Raw genomic sequence first — 11,730 nt, forward strand, 5'->3', positions numbered from 1 at the left:
TGGCCAGTGAATATTGAAGACTAGCGAGCTCCATCGTTTGAAAGTGAGGCTCTGAGATTCGACACGTAGGGATGTATATGATTCGCATTAAATTACCGGAGCCACTATTTCCCTAGGGCAGTTTTGTTCGAAATTCCGGAAAAGTAATGTCATTAAACCCATTTCAAACCCACCAGTCAGCCATTCCTAAGTTAATCTGCGAGCTAACAAGCAAGAACTCTACAACGAAATACTAAGTTTGGCTAGGAATTCACTCAAGTGTTCGCGTACCAGTCAGGAAGAAAGCCGTTGTTGCACGGTTAAGGGTGGTGCAATGTGAGATATCCGTATGTGTTTGACCACGGATACCTCAATCAGAACCATACGTCGCTTCAGCATGGATCAGAGGATTCTCATTGAGACTATCAAAAAATGGGTACCTAGGAATCAACGAATAATTTGTCTGGAGAATACCAACAGCACCGAAAGGCTGGGATAGCTCATATACCAATTATATGTATCGAGTTGAGGTCCATCAACCAGTGTTGTTTTCCACAAGCAACTTAAGGTAACAAACTCAAAAGTGGGGAACTTGAGAGTTGACAGAATTACAGTACTAAGTTCGCGATCAACACCTGTCAACACCCTGCTGCAGACGATGTAAGTTTGGTTGAAGATTAACGGAGACAATGTTCTTGCTGTCACTCTTGAACTAAGTTAGGCTGAGTGCTGGGGTTGTCGTGAAATGTTTGTGTTAACCCAAAGCTGAATCCATTCCCCTTCCTATTTTATCATTCAGACAACCAGTATTTTTCGAATAAGTATGGTTGCCAGCGGAAGAAACGTCAATGCACAGCGATGATGATGAATACATCACTAAAAACAACACACAACTAGCAAAAAGAAGCAAGTCCAAAGAGATTGCAGATAATCTGTATTGGTGAAAAACTGACGTTTGTACAGCAAAAACCGGGTAAATTTGTTCATCCTTCAGTTTACCGTCCGTGGTAAATCAGTTACCGGGCGATTCACTCTGCCGAACAAAATTGATGGTTTCTGTCATCTGATGAATTAGGGATACCCACGTTTGAAGCTCATGAATATCTGTAATGTCAAGTAGATGTTTAGCGCACCAACGTCTTTTCTCCTGAAGGGATTCGACAACAGAAATATCCGCATCAGACAGACTGGTTGATGGGGCTGTACCGTTTGATTTCTGTCTCCTAAGATAAGAGGAAAACGGAAGGACAAAAATACTTCATGACTTGAGTTGAAAAAATCCCACCATCAAGATAACCAAAAAGGACCTGCGAAAAAAACATAAGTCAGGATGAAACGAGAACACCACTAAGAAATTGGCAGGGACAACCAGGCAGGTCCGGTATGAGACCCTTACTAGTCGGAGTGGCGCTATGCATAGGTGGATAATCTAATGTCCACCAGTACTCGGGAACACACTGTTCATACCAAAAGAGATAATCTCCAGCAACGGAGGAACCAAGTCGCGACTTGGGAGTTCGACTTCGGAGTTCAATGCGCGTCAGTCAGAAACTGTTCAGTATTCGTCCAACCATTCTTTTTTGTACCACAATTGACCAGCTCAGATCGGTGCGGTGTAAAATTTAACCCGACTCAAGTATTCTATCTCGAACTAATAAATGCACGCTTTGCAATTCGCCCCATGGATTTGGCGTTTTGAAGCATGGTGGTTACAAAATCAAATGGTGTAGTATTCGACTATGAATCGTGGAACTGACCGGCGTTAGACTGACATCAACAAGTACGGCAGTGAAGCATCGGTGCTGAACACTGATGTCATGCTGTCGATGATGATGATGACATCAACAATGCACCAGTGATGATGACTTTAACTGGCCTACACATTTTGGGAGCATAGAATGCAAGTAGTTGAAGAAAACTGAAGCTCACCCCGACCGTGACATCGCTCTTCTGGAAAAAGGCATACATTCAATAACCGGTGTCACGCCACTGCACTGTAGTCAAATGACGTTTGATAAACACCGGGAGAAAATTCGCTGCACTTGATACTCACTAAAAATAACAGACATAAACCAACGGCTACAAATATCAGAATTTCATTAGAATTTCAGACATTCATTTCTAGACTTTGGGCAGATAAGGAAGACGCCAAAGGAGGGGAACGACATTACCGTTAAGATCAGCCAACCAGAAACGACTTTCGTTAATTGGAAGTGTTTCACAAACTGTATATGAATGAAATACCAAACAGGCGGTTGTCAGAGCCGCTTCAAAATTCCGGATACGCAAGACGAAAAGTCATCGTTTACGGTTGAATCAATCTTGTTAGCAGGCTAATAAAAGCCTAAACTGTGAGCTACACTTTTCGATAAACATGAAACACCGCAGTGCAAAACGTTTGATAAAATTCCATTGGGTTTTGACGAGGAACTGGTATCACTTCACACTTTAGGTTAACTGAATGACGAGCGTTTGATCTTACAAGTGTCACATTATGACCCTCAAACATTGGGTTGACAGGAAAGCTCGGTTGCACAAACATCTTCATTAGAATTTGAAGCGGTTATTGTGCCCTGGTTATTCGCTTGTGCTTGCTGTCCATTCATGTCGATAGAATGAACGCCGGTCACGCAGGTAGCGATTGATCTTGGTGAGGTTGCATGGATGGCGGAGTATACCTAGTTGATAAGTTCAGTCGACCATAAGTAAACGTCTGAAAAATACTATTTATTCCCGTACCAGATCAACCGCTTACAGATCTACCGAAAAGACTAGATCGACCGTCGTAAACGGACGAGCTTAACAGCTTACTGCAGTCTACCAACCGCAACGTCGTCCGGGTGTCGACTGTCAGAGGGTGATTGTCCTAGAACCCCAGAACATTCATGAAGTCAACTTATCCTCTCGCAGACGCATATCAGGATAATGTAAAGGAGAGTCTTAAAGCAGCTTCATAAAAGATTTACAACAAAACTCAAAAAGATGCGCAAATTTCTGCAAAGGATTTTTTTTATTCGAATTCAGCTAATTGGCGTACGAGTGGTAAACCAAGAGCAATGCAAAAGTATTATCGTTCGCGTCAGGTTGCATACTCACTTAGGATTATCTCCGAATGGATGTGAAGATACTGATCGGATACCAGAGCAGCCTTCTGTCCTAGGTGTCTCCACTGCTGGAGTGGTCCCGTTCATGGATACATCTACCTCGGAGCAGGCGATACAATAACGACCCCCATCCCTTGGTGCAAATAAAATTGTCTTTGAGGTAATTAAGATTAGTGCTCACAAAACAGGAATGTATACCTGGCAAACGCAGCAGTATTCGTCAGTCATTCGCCAACCTTTTAACAGATATTTACCCATAAGATTGGAGATCTGATTGGAGCGGTCACGTTGCCGCGCAAGGTCGGCATCATGCATGATGCCCAGGTCCTGTAATAAAACTATCAGTAAGCGAGGCGGAGAAATCGATAAATAAAACGAGCTTTACGCCAGTTGAAACCAGCTGAAAATAGATTTAAAAAAGGTAGATGGCCTCACCAGATCCAAGTGACAGTGAACGAGATTAATGTGCATTCTAATCAACTGCAATCCATCCTTCTCAATTCCGGAAGAAAGCTGTTGTATCGTAAATTGTCCAGTAGGGATGCGGTCTGCCGAAGACTAGCTTAAGTCTCCATAACGCAGTTAATGAGGTGAAAGAGAAAAGATGTTTTACGAACCGTGAACAACCAGAATACTGGTTTACTTATGTTCAGACTTTGTTCCGATGCTACTTAGGGTCATGATAAAACGAAGCCGATGACCACTTACACTGATTGCTGCATGGGATTTGCTTGAAGCTAACATATAGTCATCTTTCTGGTGTATATTCAGCAACCCTCTAAAAGACTCAAAAGATATTCTTTCGTTGTCTACAGAAAGATGGCTGTAAACCACGTTCCCCAGATTTTTTCATTCCCACAACGAAACAGCTAATGGGTAAACAAAACCTTAGTACAATGATTTGGCTTCTAGATTATCCTGTCATGAACTGACAAAGAAGGTAGCTAGGATCTGGACTGATTTAAGTTGAGTAGCTAGCAGTGAACGGAAACGACAGTCCCAAAATAAGGGCAGGCTAGCTACACCCAATATGTCGTCAGCAAGATCGAGGTAGATGTCGAAAAATTATCAGCTCCTCTGAAAACCTCCTCAAGTACTCTGCTCGGAGGAAATCCTTCCATGAATTTCTTCCGGCCCAATGGCTTTCACTAAGGCGAAGGGTAAAAGCGAGCGTCCGGCGACTCAACAACACCACCCAAATGGGACAGAAAAATTTTAGCAATTTCGATACAACTTCCCTTCAAGGTGAACTTCTTTCCCGTCTTAGCCAACCTCAGCAAATAATGAAACTGGTAGCTATTGGACATCCGGAAAAACAGGTATGATAGTGGACAATCGTGGAGGTGGATTTCATGACAAAAGTTCAGTCGAACTTGACCTAACACTACTTACAAGTCTACTGAAAAGTCTGCGACCGAACGACACCAATTTCGTCCCTTTTGCGGCTCATCAATTAGGCCTAGTAGATCCGCGCATCCACCAACCTTATTACCTGATTGTGTAATATCAGTGATTAGTTGTAGTCTTTTCTGGATACATGAGGGAACCGATGAAGTGATATGTAAGACTCCATTGATAGACTCGACTTTTGTGATGGACTATAGTATCTGGATCCCGTAATTTGAAACAGATATGTTCAATGGGATAATTCGTACACAATATTTCGTGGTAGTTTACTAGAAATGGCCTTTTTAGATAAAAGAAAGCAACTGATAGAAGTGGTAATTGGTTTCGAGTGACAAAAGCAAAGGATGTCGAAAAACTATATTCTGCAATCACCGAAACCGATGAAATGATGCTAAATCTGTACAAAGGATAGCAGTTCAACTATCAGACATGACATTCACAACAGGGGTCAACCGGAGGCATGCTTCGGAACTCAACTGATGAGTCATTTCACCCAGAACATTCAAGGCAGACGAGCTGGCCCGTTCTCGTGTCAATTGACTTATGGCACTGAATTCATCAAACACTTGTGAGAGGTTGTTTGCAAGCTTCTGACCCAATTGATCGTACGCGTTGAAAATACGTGACGCGTGTTGGGGTAATAAAGCCGTGGTAAATCCATCCGCTAACAGAGTCTCAGCGGATTCTGTGGTCCGTTGTTGGGTCATCACGGCATCGAGTAAGGTAGGTTCCGGTAGACCATTGTTGATGTAATTCAAGACGCGAAGGCGGGGAGGAAAAACCGCAGCATTTGCATTCAAAAAGGAGGTCGACGAGACATATTTAGTTTTATTGGCCTGAAGAGTTAGAGAAAATGGTCTGAAAATCAGGATAAACTCGTAAGTATGAAATCTACAAGACCGAAACAAATGTAAGTATGGATGTGTACGTTAGCAACAAATGTGTGCCACAGAGTAGAATAAGGTTGGACAACCTATGCAATCTATAATACCGCTGACAGTCCAAAAACAACTCATTTCAATGTTGACCATGATTCGGTTGTCAGGTAAGGCTTATCGCACTGGCAACTTAGATCTTTACAGGAATGAATTCATAATCGGGTGTCTAACAGAAACTGAGGTGGGATAATCAGTGCTAGGCGATTCAGTTTGAGATGTTAGCGAGTAATGAACTCTTAACGGCAGGCTCTCGGCTCAAAATGGAACATCACGAAATGCACACAAGCACAGCCTTCGGATGATAACAGTATCGTTTTCCGAACTTTGTCATGCTAGCTGTTCTCTTATCTAAATGTCGTGAACCAAAGAGTAACCTCTAGGTTAAAATACATATCTGGAGGCAGAATATCCACTACAAAAGCTTTGTCACACTAATGATCCTGAAAAGCGTTACAGTGTTATGAGGCATAACAGGCCGTACAGTTGACTGTCCCGGCACAACACAAGTATTTGTTTTGGTACCACCGCGAACTGGTTAGGAGGTGTGAACAATCGAGCCATATCAAACCCTGATAGAGAAAACTAACCCTGTCCACTATTATTAACAGGCCTGAGCTAGAGTACAATGGGCCATCCAGGTATTTTGCACTTCAAAACTTTCTCCAAGTAGTTGGCCACATTAATGAATACGCGAGTCATAGCACAGACACAGATTACGCATTGTTGAAAATGCTCCACACTCGCAACCAGGTTGAAAATAACTTGAGTTTCACAACACTAACTCACCCATATATGGTGTACGAATTCCCGTTCCTCCAGTAGACGAAGAAGCAAAGCCCAGTTGTAACCTAATTTATGAACCAGGTGAGAACTGTGGCCGGTCTCACTTGATCCAGACTGCTTCTTGCCAGACGTTCCCGCCAAAAGTAAAGTGGCTTGACAACAGCTACCCAGCAACGAGCCATGAGACATACCGATGTAATTCAACCACTGGTCTGTAGCTTGATCTGTGGAGAGTCCCAGTTGGCCAGAACTCGCCGAAGAACCGTGAGAGAAATTCATTGCAAACGGGAGGAATTCCGCCTCAAACATATTACCAATGGATTCAGAAACAACGTCCAACACCTTTGGAAAACATGTGTGAAGGAAAGTGCGTAACGAGTAACGAAAGTGAAATAACGCGGAAAGCAACTCCTCTAGAGGAACCAAGGCAAAAACATAGGAGCTTCGAAGATAATAACCACACTGTGACTACAGACTGCGAGATAGCTTCAGTTAGCTCATTAGTACTAATAAAATGATTAAACATAATAATAATCGTTCAGCTGCTGCATCCTTTCGGTGCCTACCTGCCATGCCACCCGCAGGAAGGACGAGGGCTGGGATACTACCCAAGCCCAGAGAGGAGAAGTCGAGGTGCAGAGGTGGGATTCGAACCTCGGACCTTTCGGTCAGTAAATTCGCTTTTTAATCACTGAGTTATCTCGACCCCAATTGGTACTAATACTGTTAGCTAAGCCCAGTAAATGCCGCTTACAAGGTCCACTCAGCCAGATATCTACTGGTTTGTAAAAATGCTGAGCTGTCCTAAAAACCGAAGATTGTGCTCTCGGACACACTGAAATCTAAGTATAACTTTGAAAGCAAGTAGAATGTAGCAAAGTATGATTCGTGCGCAACGGAAAACATGTTTCAAGTCACTTCGGTAATTCTATTCCTTTGACTTTTCAGTACTGTACGATAAGAAACATATCGTACAATGCAGTGGATCCTGATTGTTCAAAATTTATTCCGTCATTCGCCATGGATTGACGGTGCATCGTCCTTCTGCCCCGAAAAATCGACCACAGGTTTCGTCATTCAAAAGGATGATCATCACAATCACGCAGTTGCAGTTGGTTAACAACTGGTCGTGTTTACAGTGCATCTGGTTCATACAGTCGGGTCTGCAAATCGTCACATGCAAGTGGTCTCGAACATTTTCGCTGCGACCAGTTGCGTCAACAAGGTAGCTTCGAATGTTTTATCTGCTCAACACTGAATCGCATTTGGCTGCAGTAGCTGCTCTACGACACTGCTACTGTGATTAGGAAAGACTGCCACTGGTGGCTCAAGTTACCCGAGGGCATAAGTCAACCCCTAAAAACTCTTCGCACCGGTACAATATCAGACAGGATATCTGCTGCTCCTGGATAGTGGCATTCACCTTCTAGGTGCAAATAATTATTAAGCTGAAGAACAATTATCGTCACCTAACCACCCATTGCGCGAGACTCGCGCCGGTTTTTCTTCCTCTTACAAGGTATACGGCCTTACTCCAACTCCCACTGGTATAACGGGAATGAAATGTCCACGAAAATGCAGCTCTCCATTATATAAACCTCATAAATGATCAGGAACCCGTCAGTACGAAAGTTCTTTCGCTGGTAGATTTAAGTGTCGCAAATATAAGAGGTTATGTATAGGTTGTTTTGTTTATACACCGAGTTGCAAACTTGAAAACAAGAAGAGGGTTTTGAGACAATATTACCAATCAGAAGGAAAACCTACCTGGGTATTGCGAAATTCAGCCAAGGTCGTGGAAACGGACGCAAGAAGAACATCACCAACCAAGGTGGCCACTTTGTTTCCAGCTTCCCAGTCTTTTACAAGCGACCGCCCGTTCACTTCGTTCGAACCATTATTGCCACTAGTAGATATATGTTTGAGCGAACTGGGATCCACAAGACTCCTGCAAAGAGAACAATCACCATTAAACAACAACCGAAGGATATATCTGTGCACACTGGTGCATTCTAAGTCACGTGTTCCATCCCTCCTCTCGATATCGAACGAGGATTCAGAAGGTTTGGTAGTCGGAGAATGACATTGACGATTGGATCAGAACCGCTAATCAAAAATTAACCTACAACTCTGTTACGCACCTTTCAGTCCGCAGCTCGAACCCCCCTCTGGCATCTCAACTGCTCCTGTCTAGACTTGGGTAACCTGGTAATATCTCAATCTTCGTGGCGTGGCATCTAGGCGCCGAAAAGATACTACAATCGAACACATCAAGGTACGTCTAACATGAGCCTCAATCAGTCACTCTAATCCCGGTTTGGTTAACACTTGATTGGGCTGTCTAAAAAAATTACCACGCCTAAACAGCCGGCTCTTATTATTCTACAGGTTTCCGGATGCACTAGTATGCACTAACGCATCTTCATCAATGTAACCTGTTCGCACGAACAAGCTGGTGCTTGAAAAATGTCAAAACCAGCTATGATGATCCGACACAGAAGACTCACGGGCACACGAACACCCCTATCACCAACGATGAAAATATCATCTTTTTGGTTCACTAATGGTTATTCTTACCGGCTAAAAAACTACAGTATTTCTATGTGGCCAAAACGGCTGAAACAGCTATCCCTTGAGTCAACTGGTACTCGAGAAATTGAGGACAGAACGCAGTTCGGCTGAATCACAAAATCATTCTCACCAGTCAAACCAAGACATGAGGCCTGATGTGTTGCGCGTTTGTAGTCCCACACTTTAAATCGATAAAGTGATAATAAATCATCCAGCTGTAAAATCCTTTCGGTACCCAGGTCCCAGGCCACCCGAAGGAAGCACGAGGGCTGGGATACTGCCAGGTTGCTCAAGCCTAAACATGAAGAGGTCAGGTTAGAACAGCGGAGCTCCCGGTCAGTAAATTCGCGAGCCACCTCGGACCCAGTCGATAAAGTGCAAGCGATTCACGGAAAGTGCAAAACAAATGGCCTTCGTGTACTTCCACTTACCACACCTAGGGCACGTTGCAATGCGGATTTCACAGGTATGTAGGCTGCGCTCGGTACACGGTTTAACTTTCATCGGTACGTTTGCACTGAAACCCACATAACATATGAATGAGGAACTCGTCCTTCAGACATGTGCCTGTAACGATTAGATCCAGATGACAACGCTTAGAATTATCACCCGTAACGTTTGACTAAGTCATTAGCTCCCTCGCTTATTCTTAAATAATTCGTTGGCCCCAGCCACCATAAAATGTGCGCAGCTGACGAGCAATGATTCTGGAGTTTTCGTTCACCTGGGTATTCACTGCGACCGTCTGAAAATGCCACAATGAGGTTGATGTATAAGTTCGGCCGCAAACAACCTCATACCTTACACTGAGCCAATTTTACTGCAAAGATCCAGTTGGTATTTCCCCATACCATACTGTGCGAACAGCATATTAATAGTGCTTCCTATTACCACCAATTTCCTAGTTGACCACTCGCCATATTTGGACAAAACGAACGACCTCAACGTCTTCACCAAATGCAAAGACTAACAGTCGAAGAGAGCACCCGAGTCGCAACATTGCTACGACAGTGAGTGAAGATAAATGTGAACGGTGCCTTGCAGTGATGGTGACTATTTGGGTGTTTTGAGCATGATAACCTGGACTAATATCTAGGTAGGTAGAGGAAACATGCTGATCATCCGAGAATATTCATGACAATAAACATATCTATCGCTTTATCACTCCGCTACAATCCACCATCGATCCTGTTGAGAGACGCTGATGAAGGCCCACATTTTGCCGCACGGCCATATCATCAAGAACTCATCAACTGCACTCTGCTAGATTTCCCAAAACTATAAAGAAGCAACCGAAGCATCGCGACAGGGTGTAGACTAAGAACCTCTCGACTGAGAGTTTGCGCCTTAACTTCCGAGTTACCCTGAGCTAAAGGCAAAAATATTCTCGACCTTGAAATCACAATTGAAAATCGTTTCGCCATACGGATTACAGCGACCAATTTCTAAGTGTCATATATTTTGTAGGAGTTCAAGGAGTCAGTCAGTGAACGAAGATGAGTAAGGGCAAGTGGTGCTTTCCGGTTCCATAGGCCGAAGGAAGGGGTTCGATTGAGGTAATCCTCAGAGTCCTATACTATGGAAAGGCCACTTCGGTGACTTCAGAGGTGTGTCACGTGCACCAGATAATCCCTCAATACGACTAATTTCGGTTTACTTATTTCTGCGATTTTTCAGATTGTCCAGTCTATCCACTAAATTTGTGATGATCGTATGTAAGCTGACACCACGTATGAAAAAATCTTCGTATCTCAAAACCGGATGGAAAACAACGTCCATTAGTATATTACGTGATAATTCAATGACATGAATGCCAAACATAGCAGATCTCACAGACGTGTAAGATGAGTATGCAAAAACGACTCACTTGTGTATGGTCACAGCCAAATGCACTGTCTCAAAAACCTCCGCCAATTTCCGATATTGATTGGATAACTTTACACTACTCTTGCCAAGGTTCCCGGCAGAACACTGACCGGCTAACAGGATAATCAATCCACATGGTGCACGCTGTGTCAGGTTTCCGCGGTTAACGGGCCCGAAAGACTTAAGAGACAATGGAAGGAAAGGATAATTTCCTGATCGGCCTTGGAAACATGCGCGAACAGCGCTGAAAAACGGATGATCAACAGTGCCAGCTAGTCGTCTGGCTCGTGATGCCAGAAACTCAACTTCTGAAGTTAACAGGGAACTTAAGTTGATAAATGGTGCTGGACCACCAAGCAGTTTTTCCGCTTGAACGATGAGATTTTTCCATTTATTACTCATCATAGAAACACGGTCAAACGGAAGTGCTGGCAAAGATTTGCATAAAACTAAAGCGGGAGCGGATGGGTTGGAATACAAGGAGGTGTGGTATAAAGATTTGCACTCAAGAATAAGTTCGCTAAGTCCAGTTCGGACCAGCGTGCCTCAACACCCAATTCCAATGGAAGACTGCCTGGAAGTAGTTGCTGTACGTCGCTGATTTGAGGTTCCGGGTCGGGAAGGTGGGAAGGTTGCACATGAATCAGTTCAAATGGTAAATTATCGTCGCGCCAGTCTTGTCCTGCCAGATCAATCAGAGGCCCGTCTGTAATGTATTCACCATCAGACATTAAAATCTGGAACAGAGGACAACATGGTGATTTTGACTTCGAGCGAACACCATAAATCTGTGAACAGCAAGCACCGGTAGTAAAGGGGGTACCGAACCTTGGATAACAATTTCCTAGTGGAGCAAAAAAGCAGTAGCAAAAATTTATGTCCATGGGGGAAACGGTCAAAAATCGTGACATTTCTATACCCCTTAAGAATCGTCTAGAGTTGAAACCGGTGACGCTGTCTTCATCTGAGGAAGGAAAGGTCAGAACAGGGCGTACAAGACATTCCGACTGTCCAATACGGCCGAAAAATGCATAAGTCTTTCCATGAGTTCTGTGAAGCCCCGAACGCACCTGTTGTGCTAA

At 43.7% G+C, this 11,730-nt stretch overlaps 1 protein-coding gene across 1 annotated transcript; it reads right to left on the minus strand.

The window, feature by feature from the left end:
- Nucleotides 1–4,820: 4,820 nt before the first annotated feature.
- Nucleotides 4,821–11,389, minus strand: T265_06834 (hypothetical protein; the record flags this gene model as incomplete). The annotated part of the gene is made up of 4 exons (XM_009172208.1): nucleotides 4,821–5,326; nucleotides 6,215–6,553; nucleotides 7,979–8,159; nucleotides 10,650–11,389. 4 exons carry the CDS (start codon nucleotides 11,051–11,053, stop codon nucleotides 4,907–4,909), a joined length of 1,344 nt encoding a protein of 447 aa, XP_009170472.1.
- Nucleotides 11,390–11,730: the final 341 nt, after the last annotated feature.

This window comes from Opisthorchis viverrini, assembly GCF_000715545.1.
Source record: "Opisthorchis viverrini unplaced genomic scaffold opera_v5_149, whole genome shotgun sequence".
Lineage (NCBI taxonomy): Eukaryota > Metazoa > Platyhelminthes > Trematoda > Opisthorchiida > Opisthorchiidae > Opisthorchis > Opisthorchis viverrini.